The sequence below is a fragment of the Trichoplusia ni genome, chromosome 5 (genome assembly GCF_003590095.1).
Source record: "Trichoplusia ni isolate ovarian cell line Hi5 chromosome 5, tn1, whole genome shotgun sequence".
Classification (NCBI taxonomy): domain Eukaryota; kingdom Metazoa; phylum Arthropoda; class Insecta; order Lepidoptera; family Noctuidae; genus Trichoplusia; species Trichoplusia ni.
Genome location: NC_039482.1, coordinates 18,416,493 through 18,433,863, shown reverse-complemented (window position 1 = coordinate 18,433,863; position 17,371 = coordinate 18,416,493). Strand labels below are relative to the sequence as shown.

The 17,371-nt window shown below is 34.8% G+C and overlaps 2 protein-coding genes across 4 annotated transcripts in view; one reads left to right on the top strand and one right to left on the bottom strand.

Annotated features, from left to right (window-relative positions):
* The window catches only part of LOC113493824, a 42,128-nt gene extending 30,461 nt beyond the window's left edge, over nt 1-11,667 (top strand). For both annotated transcript variants that reach the window (XM_026871852.1, XM_026871851.1), the window contains 3 exons: nt 7,396-7,481; nt 8,204-8,531; nt 9,178-11,667. In XM_026871852.1, coding sequence (XP_026727653.1) covers nt 7,396-7,481; nt 8,204-8,531; nt 9,178-9,283 — 520 coding nt within the window. In that variant the 3' untranslated portion in view covers nt 9,284-11,667. The remainder of the gene's footprint in view (nt 1-7,395; nt 7,482-8,203; nt 8,532-9,177) is intronic.
* Nucleotides 11,664-15,323, bottom strand: LOC113493825 (survival motor neuron protein). Of its 2 annotated transcripts, none has more exons than XM_026871853.1 (7): nt 15,156-15,323; nt 14,933-15,074; nt 14,239-14,466; nt 13,740-13,919; nt 12,912-13,039; nt 12,181-12,332; nt 11,664-11,743 (listed from the first exon to the last, which is right to left on the bottom strand). In XM_026871853.1, the coding sequence occupies exons 1-7, from the start codon at nt 15,195-15,197 to the stop codon at nt 11,716-11,718; spliced, it is 900 nt and encodes a 299-aa protein (XP_026727654.1). In that variant the 5' UTR covers nt 15,198-15,323; the 3' UTR covers nt 11,664-11,715. The 2 variants fall into 2 exon arrangements, with proteins under 2 accessions (XP_026727654.1, XP_026727655.1); XM_026871854.1 differs by having other exon boundaries at nt 12,181-12,329.
* Nucleotides 15,324-17,371: the final 2,048 nt, after the last annotated feature.

Genomic DNA, 17,371 nt, shown 5'->3' with positions numbered 1-17,371 from the left:
ACAAACTATTAACTACCAATTATTCAGGAATTCAATTCAAATTCAACACATAATTATTCCAATTTAACTGCTACTAGTACCGTTTTTTAAACATCCGAATTAAACGGACAACGCGAAAGCTTCGATTCTATCACTTTTCACCGCTTCCTAAGTCCTGTTCCTAAGTTGTGAAAAAGCAACGTCACAACAAATTGCACAGATAAAAAATAATTAATAAAACCGATTAAAGTTTTATTTCTAAAACCTTTTTCGAATCAATTACATACTTGACTCTTGGCGTTAATAACTAACAATAATCGTTATTGCCTCTTAAATACGGTGTTAAATCCAACAACAAAACCAATTCGCGCCTTATTCGTCTTTTAATGGACGTAAACTTTCTTTAGCTTTTTTAATTAGGTATATGTTGCTTTTGTGGTTGAATTATATTTTTTATTACTTCTATTTATGGTTCACAATATCGAGTAATAAAAAAGCTCATAGCCAAGAGAAAGGATCTATTAACTAAGTTTTATTTATGAACAGAAGTTATTATATCCTTTATTATATATTGTTTTTTTTTGCTTGATATTTAATCAGTTTTATCGTCATAGCAATCTATTTCTTTCTAATAATAACATTATCATATATACTGAAAAGCAATTGAGAGCCTACCCTAATAGGTGAGTGGTATAGGTTACCACGCCAAACCCACTGGGTGCGAGTCCCCCCGCGACACAAGGGTTAAATTGCGTTCTGCGGTAATAGTTTTTTTTTAAAGCAACAAACCTCCATCCATCCTTACAAACTTTCGATTTATAATATTAGTAGGATAATAACAAAAGCGTAGCATAATGAGTGTTCAACAGTCAGACTGGTACAGTTGTTGAAGCAAGACAGCGCACTTCATGACGTAGAGCGCCATCTTGCTCCTACAACCGAGAGTCTTAGGGCCCATTTAGACGATGCGAAAGATCCCACTCAAGTAGCAATACATTGTGCAGCCGTGTAGCTCGAACATCTAACATCATAAATGATCGCAAGCAATGTATTACTACGTCTAAATGGGCCGTTACTATAAAACTTGGATGTAGGCCTTCCAGGAGGCCATTTGCATCTTGGAGAATGATCAAAGAGATATGCATTCCATCACAGATTGCCAGATCATGTTCCCAGACAGAAGCAATTAGGGAAGTCACGCGATCCTGATATAGGGTCACGCAGTGTAACTCTTTTAATTCTTATTTTATTGTTTTATTTTTACTTTTACTGCAATTTGAGTTAGGAATTACAGAAAAGGTTGGCATAAATTTAAGACCTAGACGTGTACATACTCATCGATTACCTACCAATGCAGCAAATTCCAAAATCGACTTCGTCTTTGAAAGAAAAAGCTGCGAAACGAAGTTCAAAAGTAAAATACGAGGTAAACAAGTGAACATTACATTGCTCAGACAAACACTGTTATTATGATAAATGTCAATGAATTTACTGCCATAATTTAATCTCCATTATGCTCAAATATATTAAGCTCCATTTTGTTCAAATTTTTCGAAAAATCAATGGCAAGTTGGACTCGTGACAATAAGGGGTTCCGAAGATGATTTTTATTTTCATTATTTTTAGTTTAAAAATATGAATAAAATACATGATCTGGGAAAATTTAAACTGACTTGTTATTATAATTCAGGAGATACAGCCTAGTGACGGACAGACGGATAGCAAAGCTTTGATTTCGTTTTTACCCTTGGATACGGAAACGGTACCCTAAAAAGTATACTTCTATCTCTGCAATAAAACTCACATTATTTTTAAAGGTTCGGCTCAAATTACACAAAATTGGCCTCTTGTGAGTTCAAAAATTTAGCACAACCCATTCAATCGTTCATCTTATGTCTGTTACAGATATTTCATAGCAAACGTACAGTTTTAATGAGAAATTTAATTTGTTTTTAGCCCTAAACTATAGTATATAATTGGTGTAATAAAAGTACCATTAAATAAAAAAAGATGTTTAATTTGTTAGTTACCTTACGTTCACTATTTCACTGCAATAAATACCTCAAATACAGTTGATACGACTGCATAGATCTGCAGTCTACTGCAGAACTCCATTCAAACTGCAATTAGCGGTTGGATTGAGGATGAAATGCAGTGCGTCTGTCCGACAGCCTAAATAAGACATATCACTTACTGCGAACTGCAAAACAAATGATAGTTATTGTAAAGCATAATCAAATTATTCACTTCTACTTACTACTTAGTACTCCCATCTACGATTAAGTCTCCAAAAGATTTAAGACCAATCACAACGTTGTTTGCATGAGCCTTAACAGATACATAACAAATATTCTGTTAAAATGATACACAAACTCCTCACACAAATTCGGCATACAGTTATCTTAAAAAGGTTCGCGTTACAAAAAAGGGAAGGAAAAATGTAGACACGCATCGAAAACGGATGCAGACAGACAGACATGCAGTAGCTAATTAGATAACGAGTTAAATGGGGTATCCGTTGCATAGTTTAGCACATAACAGATTAGTCAGAGTAAACTGTTCACGATACTACCAAAAATGCGTTAAGGGTGGGTTAAAAGATAAGTTATCGTAAATTTTTAGCATCCCCCAAAGTTAGAATGTTTATATGGTTTCAAACATTTTTATACATGAACAAGCTGTTGCTCGCGGCTTGTCCCACCTGTCTATCGATTTTAGGTTCCATGTCTGATAAAAGTTTTCTTTGGTAATTTATATCTGGTAAGATTTTGATTAGGTAATTGAAATGCTGTTGGATTGCAGTTGAATTGCGGTCCGTTTGTCTAAAGCCTCAACAAGTCGACCAATAAAGTTTTATAGTTATCATCCCAATAGATATAAGACACGCATTTAAAAAAAAACACAGAATGATAAAAAACAAATTAAAATACAACCTTGTATCTTTAGCAGTCCAAAATTAGAAATACTTCTAGTTGAATGACTGAGACACATATGATAATCTATTTTTTATGCATTTCTAAATCTGCCCATACTACTTTATGTGTCTACCCACATTAACTTATAAGGTAGTGGCCTATATGCCAAGAATTGCGACTTACATAACGCTGTTGTGTTCCTATGTGACAAATTTTGTTGGTGCTAAGAGCTTGCTGCGTTTTTTCTCATTTGCTATCATAACCAGTGGCCTCCAACATCTATGGCATATGGTTGAAACAGCAGCCGTGTTAGTTTTTTTTTGGACTTGCGCTGATAGCTAACAAGGTCTAAAGGTGCGGCCATTTGCTTTAAACTTTTAGGGAAGAGGTCTAGCACAATCTTTTTGTTAATTTCGGGGAAACCTCATGTACACCCGCCTCCTTATTACAGGAAGTGGATAGTGTCAGAGTGCATCAGTCTTCTCCCAGGACATGATGCAGTGATGATGATGCTTAAACCCTCTGAAGTAATGTGTCGCGAATTCGATCCTTAGAATAAGCATTTAAGTGAATGCTTATTGAATGCTGGTGAAAGAGCGGCACAAGGATGCTATTCCTTTTTACGCAGACGTTATTTTTCAAAAAATGTAGGACGAAGTAAAGAACTCATTTACATCTAATGATTACTCAAATATTATATATGTTCTAATCAATTACATCTGCTTCAAATGCATTGCTGAATTTTCAAAATACCGGTCAAACAAGCCAATTTTGCCAATCAAGGTATCTTTGCCCCAAAAGCAATGTATAAGCAAATCCTCTAATGTAAGAAACAATTTTAGTTTTATGGCAATATTTATTATTTGGGTGGAAAGTTGATTATAAATGTTACCATAAAACTAAAATGGATTCTTATGTAAGAGGATTTGTTTATAAATTGCTTTTGGGGCAAAAATACCTTGATTGGCAAAGTTGGCTTGTTTGACGGTACCTTTATTTAAATTCCTTTTGCTAACAGTTTGTGGCACTTTGGCAAGTATGGGTTCGATTCTGAATCACCTTAGTAGAGTTTGAATTTGTGTTTATTAGGAAATTAAAAGACATCTATTCACTCTAGCAGATAAGTATCAAAACCAATTTGGAAAGAATTTTCTAGACTGACTACTTACTTACCTATCAATATTGACGTTTATTCTAATGAATATAGTCACAGTAAATCCAATCTTATCTCACAAATTAGAATGTAAAATGCTTTCTGACAATCTTTTCATTACTTTTTACCGTTACCGAGACGGAAGCATTAGGTAATGTAAACAAACTGTAATGGCGGTAAAGCGGTAAGAATGTAGGTAACGTAAATATTTTGGTAATAAATCATTTGAGGATTTCATGTTTTTTTCTAGGTTAGGTTATGATATGACAGTTAAAATGCAGTTACATCATTCATTTAACAGTGTGGCCTAATTTTGGAAACGAATATTTAACTTAAGCAATAACAAAAAATAATTTACTAAAGAACTTGTCTGCACTGACATACAGTGCGGATTATTTTCTCAGGGGGCGGAAAATTGGCAATCTGCGCAGGCGACTAACGGCCGCTTTCTATATTCGATCCCGAATCTAAGATTCCGATCAATCCAGATTTTACTCAATCCCTCGATTGAGCTTGAATCTGCATTTCATTAATCGATCTCGTCTCGAAATCCATCGTCTCAGTTATAGAATAGAATACAGCGGTAATATTCGAGCGCGTTCAGAATAAGTTCACGCGCCATCTGTACAAGGAACTTTATGGGGTGTATCCGTTCTACCTACTCCCACTCTGATCCCACTCTGTTTGTTCTGGGCATGGTTGGCAATAATCAACTGTATATGAGACGGGAGTTTGCACTGGTCGTCTACTTGGTGAAGGTGCTTCGTGGAGTGGAGAATCACCCGGAAGTATTGCAGCGCTTGAGTGTGTGTACCGGACCGCTACGTGTGGCGGCGGCGAACCCCGACCCTACTGCTGGTACCTACAGCGAGAACAAATTTGCTCGCCAAAGCACCTGTTACAAGAGCTCTCCACACCACCAACTTTTTCAAAATCAGACTGACGTGTTTATGTGTTTTTAATAAAGTAATGTGTTGCAATTTTTGTTTAGTTTAAGTTCTTAGCTGTCGCATTAGGGTAAACCCTGTGATGATACTTCATGGTTTTAAATAAATAAATCAAAACGAGAATATTATAATCGTTATCTATTGATTCCAGTATTACAGATATTGGTAAAAGTGTACTTAGTACACAAAAACTATAATACCGAAAGCAAAATATTTTAAGCGTCAGCTTATGCTTAGCAATCCAAAAGAATTTGCGCTGGTCTTCAGCTTAAATCCTTGACCCCCGTTTACAAGTAAAGTACAGAAAAAAAAAAACAGCCACTCGATACATCACAATCACAATTACAAATTTTGAGGACAGAGTTTGTTCTTCGTCGCTGTCACTACTATCCTAGTCCGATAGTAGTCCGAATGAGCTAATACTTCAAGATCGCTATCACTATCACTTGAAAATATTTCCATTTTCACAGATTTCTCAGTACAATCCGTAAAAAATTGGGGATCGCAATTATAGATCAAAAACGTCAAAAATCGATTGGTCAAAACCAGAGATCGGTTATAGAAAACGCATAACTGTCACTTTCATTCAAATACCAATCTAAAATCTCGATCCACCCTTCCAAAGATAGATTGAAGATAAAGATCGAGAAAACGATCTATGGATCGGTTATAGAAACACTAAAAGTTGGAAATGGATTCAAATGTCAATCTCGATCCGTAAATTAGGGATTGAGATCGAATATAGAAAGCGGCCGTAAGTGTATATGAGCGAAAAGTTTTTGAAAATGGTCTCTTTATTATTCAACGAATGTATTTGGCTCATTTAGCCTTTAGAGCATTATTACAGCGTTTCCTCTTTAAATTCTTATACATATGGGATGACCATCATTGCTTTTACCCGTATTCAAGTCTCCAATATTAATACGAAACTTACAGACCAACAAAATAGAAAACACCAGATGTAACTTTTTGTATAAAAACTCTGTAATACAATATAATCAATCATCATAACATGATACATCAATTTATAAGGGTAAACAAAACCTCACTATTTGTAAGCACCCTTTAAGCAGTTACCATAGCAACGACACAAGAACCCTGTTTGTAACTACCCCAGAATCAGTAGAGCGAAACGCACCGTTGTCGTTGCGATGCAAAACCGTTGCTTCCCATCTGTCATTGATAAAATAACCGCCAACTTGTAACTGTGGGTCAACCTGACAACTGTATTATATCAATACAAGTGCTCTTTATGCCATATAACGTGTTTGAATGGACCTGTGTTTTAAAACACCGCTTCATGATCTTGGATATGAATAACGTTGATCATCAAAGCAACGATTTGTCAAAAAAGTTTCTTATTAACTGATTGGAATTCGTAGACAACACAAATTGCCAATAATTTCAATCATAATTAATTTCATTACTCACAACTTACTCAACACTTAAAGAAAGATTATTGAAGACCAAGGCAATAGCTTCTTTAATATAGGTAAGCAGGTGAGAATAAAATAATACATATAGGTATGTTCATTTAAATGAAGATTGCTCTCATAAAAACTACACATTCCATTTTAAACGAAATGCACTCGAGAAATTATTCGATACGAAACAAGTTCTAAGTCTCTCGATAACACACCGATGTTGTAATCAATGATCATAATATCCATCAGAATATGCCAGTGTCACTGGCATGTGGCAAATATTATAAGACGACCAAATACAAAGGTATTACAAGACTTTACACTTCGTGTGCATGTTGTACCTTCTTAATTCAGCAAGGTTATAGTCAATCGGCAGGTGCTGGCCCGTTACGTCGTTCGCTTTTAAACGAGTTCCGATTAATATCGAGTTGTTTCAATATAGAATCGATTAAAATTATTTTTGTTTTAACATAATGATTTTGTTTTGGATTTAAATGAAATTATTTCGTCGTCTTTTCCTACTTGATTGACATGGGTCGGGAAAGTAGGGTAGTCCTTAAAAGGTGAGGACTGCTTTACTTTGAGAAACAATTTCGTCAGTTTGCTTAAGAGCAAATTGTACTGCAACTTTTGCAATCATATTGAACATAATCCTTCAAGGTCCAGCGTTGGCCACAGGTTCCTTTTTTCTGCACGTTTACGTACCAAAACTGAAATCTATCGAATTTAGGTGGGGACAAATTGATCCTACGTAACATCGCACATTGTTAACGTATTGTTAGTCTGTCTATTACTAAACGTTCAAATATAGGAAAATAATCAGTTTGAATAATCACGTTTTACAACCGATTTTGAAAAGGAGATTTTCATGTTTTTCCTCAGGACTTTGGCAACCATTCACAATTCTACTGACATATCTCCAGAACAATATTATTAATATAATTTTCCATTCTAAACACCACATCCTTTGATTTCAGATCAAATAAATACCTGCAGAAGTCGGCCATCACAAGGGTATGCGCTGTCGGCGGGTTCTTTATATCAATACCGGTATTTTTAACAGGTTAGTACAAACCATTATGTTCATTTAATTAAACCGTGTGTAGGGCGCTCTTGAAAAAGAAGGACAGTATTTCCCACGGTGTCAGAGCGAATTAAATCGTATTAGTTTAGTATCGATAGGTATGTGTTTGATTAATTTTCTAGTTAGTTTTATTTCTATGTGAAATTGCCATGTTTTATTTAGAGTAAAATAAATTTACTACGTTTCATTCAAAACATCTAGACTTCAGCTTTTGCTTATTCCTTTTTTTGGCAATGGTGTTTCATTTTCATATCTAGAAAAAAAATGTTATTCACTAGTAAGAAACTAAAAACTACAGGGTACATAGCTATATTAGCTCATAGTGCTCATACTGTTCCTCAGCTGGAGAAAATCTCCCCAAGTCATCTGATACTTACGAAAAAGGGTGAATTGAAAACCAACATATATTTTATTTAGGGCCGATTTGTCAATCGTCAGATAACTTTTATCTGGCGAATATGTTTGTCGTTTTGTCAGTTTTTGTATAGAAAATGTGTCAAACGGCCATATTTATTCGTCAGATAAAAGTTATCTGGCGATTGAAAAATCGGCCCTTAGTCACTCAAAAGATACGTTTTCAATAATAATTAGACATCATTAACGTCACCATTGTAGCGTCACGCCGTATATGTAGTATAGACTGCAACCAATTGACGACAACAATAAAAGTAATTTATAACACAAAGCATTTCTATTTCCAGGCATAATACTCTATACCTTCATCCAGTTCCACTCAACGCCAGCAATAGTGACGTCAGTATTCATCGGCGTCGGCATCATCTTCTGCGGCTGCGCTATGGTCCATAACGTCTTCGTATGGCAAAAAGAAAAAACGAACCTCGTCAAGGCATTTCGAACCCAAGAAGTGGCCGCAACGCCGAACTTAAATACTTCGAACGGAGTCATAATGGGGAACGGCCATTTAAATAATACGGGGATGGGAAACTTGAGTTTTCATAGCATGCAGGCTGGAGCCCCTTATACTCATCCTATTACGTTGTTGCAGCAAGGAGGGCCTTATATTATAAGGTAAGGTATCATCATCCACATTCTTTGTCCTCCCATTGCTGGGCAAAGCAGTCCCCTTTCTCTTGCCAATTTCTACGGTCCTGTGCCAGTCTTAATAATAGTATTAGGATGTCCCATACTCTGGGTATCCTAATATTATTGAGGACGACATTTTTTTAGGTTCAAAGTGCAAACAATTTGACTAGTTTCCCGTTTCTCGGCTAGATCAGATAGATCAAACGTGGATACAAAAAGAAGATCCACGTTTATTACTCGGGATCGTCAGACTATTCAGTAAAAAGCCAGAGATGAGAGAGCCAGAGACAGATAGCTGAGTGATGGAGGTTACTAAACCAAATCCGATGCGCGGAAATTCTCGCGTTCGATCCCCGAGTAGGACTAGAGTTTGTGTGATCAACGAATCCATGTCCAGACTCTGGGTGTCATCGTGCATGTGACTCGAATGTTCGTGAAACACCCCGCGACACAAGCATTAAATTACCTTACTGCGGGAGTCTTTAAAAACACATGAATATGCTGACCACGGTTCGTAACTCCTTCGTCCCCAAATAATAACGAAAATCTACCAGTTGCTGGAAACTATCCACAAGATGTGGACGATATTACTTTTATACTTTAATTTAAATCTATGTTGTATTGTCTTCAGGCCGCCTACGAGCACGCCGCCGGGTGAGGGCGCGGCCACGCCGGGCGTGCCGCCCGCCACCATCGACCTGAGTCACGATACACACGAACTCAGCACGCTTGTGTGAACACACCGTGCTAGGATCTCGAGTCAAGAAATTATAGAAGGAACTATAAAACAAGGGATATATATACCTATACAAGAAAAGACGGTTTATGTCTATATAGATCTAAGCAGTCAGCTTGGGGTTAGGCTTTGAATGATACAGAGCTAAGTATTAGGGGCTTTTTAAAATTGAGTTGAATGGAAATTATGCGAGACAAGTTTTGTATTTGAACGACCGAGGCTCTAAATCATGAGTTTTTTTTATTACAGAGGTATAATTTCAAGGGGACAGGCTTGTACTAGACTGAGTCTCTTAGTCATGACGTTTAAAACAGTTATGATATTAAAAATCGCTCATCAGCTTTGATCTAGTCATTACGTGTGGCGTAAAGACTAAGTATGGCGTATCGGTTAGGTGTGAAAGAAAAAGTGAATATGTGTAAACTGCGTTATGGGTAACTCCCAGCTCACTGCCGTACGTGACATACGTTTGGTTTAAACGCGGTCTAATATAACCAAAAGGCATTTTATTAACCGAGATAAAACCTGCTTTTGGATGAGGCCTTTTTTCGGTACTGTGATTTTTTACAGATAGACTAAAATATAATTTCGCAACTAAAAAGTTTAGTTAACCCCTTACAACATTAAAAGAATGGTTGGAGCTGTCACCTAGCTACATCGAATGAAAAATCGCAACATAGATGAGAAGAGTTACAAATTTTATACCATAGTTTAGACGATTATGATTGCCACTCAGTAGTAAAACTAAAAATTCATTGATCACACGCAGAGAATTCAGTGGACTCGTTTTCATATGAATGAAAAAAATCTTAAGTATATTCCTTGCTTTATAGTTTTTCTTCTATGACGTAACATGTACGTGACGTACAAATATTACACAGTAAGATGTCAAATTGTGACGTCATTGTAACACGAATGTTATCGCAAATGTTTGTCCCAAAGGGTGGGAGTTTGTGTGAGTGATTGAAACGTATGAGATTTATGAATTAATTTATAGTAGCGATGTATTCGTCTTGAGATACTGAGGAATTTGGAATTCGTAAGCCTAACCTTAGTTTGTCAAACATTTGTACCAATGCAACAACTAACAGCGACAATCAACTTTATACCGTCTGAAATAAGGTACATTTCAGCTTACGACCATATTTCGACATTTAAATAATTTTATCAAGATTTGTTTTTGTTTTTTCGTCTCAAGACGAAGACATCGCCGGCATTCAGCTTACGCTGTTATCTTTAACTCAAAGGCCATAATAAGCCTATAACATACTTGTTCTTTTTGTATATTGTGGTAACTGTAAATATTGTTTCTTTAGTTTATGTTTAAATTGCCATGTTTTTATTTTAATTAGTTTATTTAAGAGATCTAGAAATTTTTCTTGCCTTTTTTTCGCGGGTGAAATAGAATGTATTAATTTACGTTTCCATTGCTTAGTAAGTGTTTAATTAGTCGATTCTAGTGTTGTTATGAATCGATTATTATCAGTATGTGACTTGTAGTTACTATCGGCATTATCTTAAAATCGTATTAAATCAGTTAATATGTTATTTTGATTGTAAGAAGCGATTTGTTATTCAAAAATGATAAAACAATCCCAATTAGATTTTACTAAAATACTTAGTCAAAAAGTTTTTATTTTCATGAGCTCTAAAAGTTGCTTGTTTCTCAAGCGTTAATTAGAATAATTACTAAGCTGTGGAGACGTAAATTAGCAGTTTAAACTATCAAAATTGCAAGTGGTTTGTCAACATAATAAATATTTAAAATACTCACTGAACAGAAATATTAAATTGATTGAAAATCACTCGCAAGGTTACATAAGAGATACACGAATAATCGATTAGGTATAGAAAAGAAAAATCGATTATAAAGTCAAGAATTGACGACGAATTTTTTTTGACGAGATATCTTCTTTTTCTGCAGTCAAATATATTAAAAGAGATTATAACTTCGCTACATCGCCTTTATTAAACAACTTCAAATTTTATTAAAGCTCTACTGTATACATTTTCGAAATATTTAACGTGAAAAGTCTAAAAGATCTGTATTTTTTATAATTGTTATTTATAAATTATTTTTCTTTAATTTTTCGACAAAATCCGATATAAATAAAAAACTCGCACATACGAAACATACAATTGGATTACAAATGAGTAAGTTAAGTTAAAATTAAACCCACCAATCTGATATTAGTACTAAAATAAATAAAAAAAAACAAACCGAAAATAAAAAGCGTAACAAAATGTATATTTGTACATAGTGTTTACATATAAATCAGGAGGCATAAATTTATTTATTATCTTTTCTTTTAACTGGTAACATTTGCTATTTTTACTGTAGTTCATTTTATGTGAGACTAAAAAATAAAAATAAAATAAAATAAATGTAACCTTTTTATTTAATATCTCATTCATCAACTCACACTTATGTTACTAGATGTTCCTGCGACTTTCTTTAGCCCTGGAACAGAAAGAGTAAGAAAAATGAGTGTTAATATTCACTCACTCGAAAATCGTGAAGTCTACTAATTTCAACTTGCAAGGTTAATTACACACCAACAAACAGGCAGACAAGGGGACAGAGGTGAAACTACAACCAATTAAATGTGTAATTGTTAAATATAGTGACCATATAAGCAATCGTGATCAGTCTTAAGAGATGAAATGGTTTCCTCAATGATTACCTACTAGTTTCGTAGCCGGGCTCCGGTTAGCCCGAAAACATGCGCTAACAAGCATGCAACGGATCAAGAGTTACCGATGCATCTTTTCTATATGAATCTTGCTCGAGAAAGTAATTATAAAAGTGATCAGTTTTCATTAGGTTGACTTACATGAAGATGTGCCAACAACCAAAAATCAAATTAGTAGGAGGGAAATATCTCACTTAAGAGTTACCTTTTAAGTCCTTGATAGAGTCCAGTATAATACCCGCTCATGTACCAGCTGAGCAGCATGGAGGAGATCGCTTGCTCCTCAGAGTCCGATCTGTCGAGAGACGAGAAGTTCATCGGGGGAGGCGGCATCGGCATCTCCCCGGTGCCTAGCTGCTGGAATGTTAAGAAAGATGTCAGAAATCGTAATGAATATTATTTTCGACATGCTCTCAAGAAAAGACTTTTGTTAGAACTTTTATAGGGTACTGGCTGTCCCGGCGAACTATATACCGCCTAACAGTCGATAATATGGAGCGGTCTAAACTATCCGTATTTTATCATAGTTTAATTTTAACCTTCCCTGAACTTCCAAGAATATTTCAAGTCTAAAATAAGCCAAATAGGTTCAGCCGTTTTCAAGTTATAGCGAGACTAACGAATAGCAATTCATTTTTATATAAATATAGAAGATAATGCTCAACATCATCCTAGACTTTTCCCAACTATGTTGGGGTCGTCTCCCAGTCTAGCTGGATTCAGCTAAGTACCAGTTTTATACAAGGACCAACTGCCTATCTGACCTCAACCCATTTACAGCTTAGCCAGAAAGTCCTCTGCTCTGTTACTGCTATAACCACAATAAATTAGAATAACATAATTAACATATTAGTGTGGAACTCTGTACGACTAATACTTACATCATCTAGTGGAATTTAAAGCTTGAGAGGGCAGTAAAATAAATAAAGTACATACATTTCTCAACATCGATAAATTCGGCATTGGAGGCATCTCTGGCAGATCAAAACCGCCAGTCACATGGAAATGTCGCGACTGATTCTTCTTCTTCTTTGACGATTTCTTTCGTCTCTGCGATGATCTATCTGTAATTAGTAACATTGGTAATTAACATCTATTAAATTGTACATTAATTATGTATTCACTTATAGTCGAAGTCACCATGTTATGAAGGGATTTCGTCACTTCTTGTCACAACTTGTCACAATCAACTTTTTTTGCTTCATAAAAAACTTACCAAATATAAAAATTACAAAATAACTGTAATATTTGTCTTAATGACTCACTTACAAGTTTCCAATAATTTAGTCTATTTCTGTCTTGAATCATTGCAAAAAGTGCCACAATGTACCATTTATAAGATTTCCTTTATTCAAATACTAAATATTATTCAAATAATTGACAAATCATGCAGAAAAACATTGGAAGGAAACCTTTTTTTTTATGAGAAATCACCAAATGACACCTGCTTTGGGCCGAGCTTGAGTTGAGGTATATCAGATTTCTGTTGGCTAAAACCTGACCATGTGCCTTCATTTGCCCTTTGTGTACCGGGGCCATGGTAACCCATCCAAACAATCCCACTACCCAGGCAGGGTCAGAAGGAAACCTAGAATCTAAAAGAACCCCAGATACTAGATGGTACAAGCACAGCCCTTGTACCAAAGTGTACTAGCATGGTGTACTATGCCTCTAACCTTTGAATTACTGAAGAAAGTACTGCCCAACATTGGGGCAAGGCTGGTTATACAATACTATATCTATCTTAGTTATAAAATTACCTACCCACGCTATCAGGACTCATGACTCTATCACTGGTCTCCATCGCTTCCAAGTTAGGTGACTGACTGTCAAAGCTATCTTCAGTCTGTTCACGTCTTGCTTCCTTAATCTGGCGAGTCCTGGCTTCCTTGCCCATTGAAGGCTTTAAAACATCAATTTGGACTATCTCTTGGGTTTCATAACCTGAAATTAGGAAATACATAGGTTGTAATTCTGTATTGGCAAATATCATTAAAAGTTAATTATATTGGAGATTAATGAAGAGAAAGAGAGCTGAGTAAGTTATAGAATAAAATGGAAGTAATTAAGCATTATGATGTTGTATGTGTCAAAGTCAGTGTGCATCTATTTAATAATCAAAAAGGAACATCAAGTTACAAGGAAACATCAACAATGCAAATTTTACTCATAGTGTATCTTAGTTACTACTGAATCTATACACAGAAAAAATTCTGTAAATTCTATCTTTACTTAACAGGAAATGTTACAAAAAAGACCTCACCTAGATATTTGACTATGCACTCGTCATTTTCAATACTTCTTATGAATACTGCTTCATACTCCATTCCATCCTCCATGTACACCAATCGGCAAGGCATGCCAGGCTTCCATTTTATTTCCTTCAGAGTTTCATTTGTTTTCACGTTGTGGTTCATGTTTTGAGCTGATTCCTTCTTCTTTGCAGAATACGATTTGGTAGAGGATTTGTCTTTTTTGGAAAAAAACACAGCTGTGGAGAGTTCATAGTCGGCAGTTAGAATTGTGTGTAACATTGATAGGGTATGGGGATTTCCTGACTATTGCCTATGACGTGGGATGTTCCCAGGACCCAAACCATGGAAAATTGTGATGTGTTCGTGTAGGATATGACTTGAAATAGAGATTTGTTATTATATTTATGGTTTATATAATCATAAATTGAAAACAAGTTTATGTAAATGTGTACCTACATGTAGCCATTAAAATATATAGATATAAGAAAATGAACTCATAGCAGCCTACCATCTAAGTAAGTTTATTATGTAAGGGTAACACCTGATTAGTCCCAGAAAGAAAATAAATTATGTTGAATGATTTTCAGGAACAAAAAATCTTGTCACTTCGTAAATCAGACTTCAAATTAAGCTTGGTTTTGAACCTGGATTATTGTAAACATAAGGGAAAATAGGTAATTTCAGAGCATTTTTTCAACTCACGTTCAGTAGTCGTACTAGGGGTATTTGTGGACATAGCCACGCGTTTGGCTACTTCGACATTAGCGATCCTCACAGCTTTGTCATACGCATCGTTAAGCTTCTTGTCGTCCCATGGATCATCATCATCCCCCTCAGATTCAGACTAAAACAATAAAAAAAGCTATAAAATAACTAGCGAAATCTCTTTCAGTTTTAACCACGAAGGTTTTATTCAACCACCCACAATATTCATCCCCTTCACGTAGAGGATTTCACTTTTGGACATGGCAAACTTGTGTTCCCTTGTTTTTATTTATTGGTTATGTTTTTGTAACACTTTAAATTTTTTATTCAAACAATTTGTAACAACTCAAACAAAGCAAATTTTGTTTTTATTTGACAGTTTCGTTTTTGACGTTTCTTTTCACGTGATTTTTAATCTGTGTTGGTGGACATGCTGATTGATCTTACCAAAAATCACTTAAGAAGTAAATTCAATTAGGAAAAGTATTCAATAAAGTTAATAAATAATAGTAGACCAAGCCCTCAGGCCCAGGCTGGCCAAGTTCACATTTGTTTACGTTATTTATGAGTTTTACCACGTGAGTGCCCACTTGTGGAATGTAATAAAAACGTGTTTGCATAACTAGTACACTTAAATAAATTAATCTACCTCATTGCAAATTATAATTCCCTATTATGTTTAATTATTTAGCTTTCATCTACCTACCATAATAATACATTAAATATGTTTATTTTCGTATAAATATAATAATTATAATTGGTTATTGACGACATTGATGTTAAATGTATTGTGCAAAATCTGACATATATAATAGATAACATAGTATATATTAATATGAAGAAGAACTATGTATTTACGACATTCGCTTGTCCAATTTGGGTCATAATGATATGAAATAACGCCAAACTTTGAATAGTGCGGAAGCTTTTATCAAAATTATTTTTGGGAGTATATTATTACCATTGTACGACAGACATTTCGTATTGGTATTGTTGAAGTTTTTATATGAATACAATTTATTTGTCTTTTTCAAAAAAGTATTGAATATTAGTAGTGCCTACCGAACTTCTGGGCATAATATAAAAAAGAAGACGCTAGATTGCTATTTCAATTCATTAATAAAAAAATCACAGTTAAATGGTTTTAGCCTTTGCTGAGATTGCCAAATAAATCAATCAAACAGTAGGTACATTCGCCAAAGGTTTAAAAAATAATAAGAAAAGAACCTTCACTCAACATTATACAATTTAATCCAAAATTGAAACACTGGGTGTGCGTTACAATATTGCGCTTTGTCTGTTACAAAGGAAATTAATTTCCTGAGAGACAGATCACGACAAAATATAATTTAACTCTTTGGATTTGGAGTTTTATCAAACCTTTATAATGAAAGAGTTTTGTTCTTGTTTAGGATTTTTCTTCGAATAGGATAAAAAATATATTTAGGTAGGTACTCTAACTTAAATTTAAATTGACTATAATAAGGTTCACTTTTTACCCTTTGGATAGGTAACTTAAAAATGTTAATGTGTTAGTGTGTAGGGGTATATACTTATAAAAATGTGTAGCTAAAGTAAACTAACATATTCAACACCTTTCAGAGACGTGTAGAATAAATATTCTAAGAAAATAAATTATTTATTCACTTCAAGATAAAAAAAAACGCAGTAAACTCAAGAAAATCAGCTTTCTTCATGACATAAATAAAAAGCAGCTAAAATAAAGAATGAAATATTGCGACGTTGCATAAGTAATGACTCCAGCTTTTCATTTTATAGAATTAGAATTTTCTTGGGAAGAATGCGGGAAAAATAATCAGCTTATGCTAAGCCTTTAGTGTCTTGACATGAATGTTAACAAACTATCTTACAGATTTAGTCTGTTTATTTGTAAGGGAATCGCATACATACACAGTTTTTTTGTGATCGATATACGAGAAAGTAACATAGATTTTTGTCGTCTTCTCATTTTTGCAGTCTTGTAAATTTGGCCATGGTCATAGATAGAGGCGAAAACTGCTCTTCGCATCATGTCCCAGCATATTTCCTCGTTGGAAGACGCTCTGAAATTTTTTGGTGTGTTCGTTTCTAAACGAAGGTCTGGGCGTTTATTCTATACCCTCTTATCTTAAGTAAGGTAGTTATAATCAGAGATGGTAATTCCTGTAGGTTGTTGCGAATGCTGGTCTGCTTTAAATTTAAAGGTGAGTAATTGGTCCATGTCAATACAAATATTATTTGTATTGAAATGGTCAATTATGAGAAACTAGAATCGTCCGCTGGATAGATGGAAAAATACAACGCAATGCTACAATTCCAAATAACCCGAGGACACATTTTTTACTTAATTAAGTGGGTAGGCAATTACATGAATTGCCTATTTAGCTATACTTTAACAAATGCATCTAGACGCAGTTACCTACTTCGATAGAATAT

What these genes read in the sequence shown, in the direction of transcription:
- LOC113493825 (XM_026871853.1), bottom strand. Translation starts at nt 15,197, where the DNA reads ATGTCCAAAAGTGAAATCCTCTACGTGAAGGGGATGAATATT. An exon ending in ACGTGAAGGGGATGAATATT is followed by an intron (nt 15,075 to 15,155) that starts GTGGGTGGTTGA and finishes TTATTGTTTTAG; the next exon opens with TCTGAATCTGAGGGGGATGA. An exon ending in GTGCATAGTCAAATATCTAG is followed by an intron (nt 13,920 to 14,238) that starts GTGAGGTCTTTT and finishes TCCTAATTTCAG; the next exon opens with GTTATGAAACCCAAGAGATA.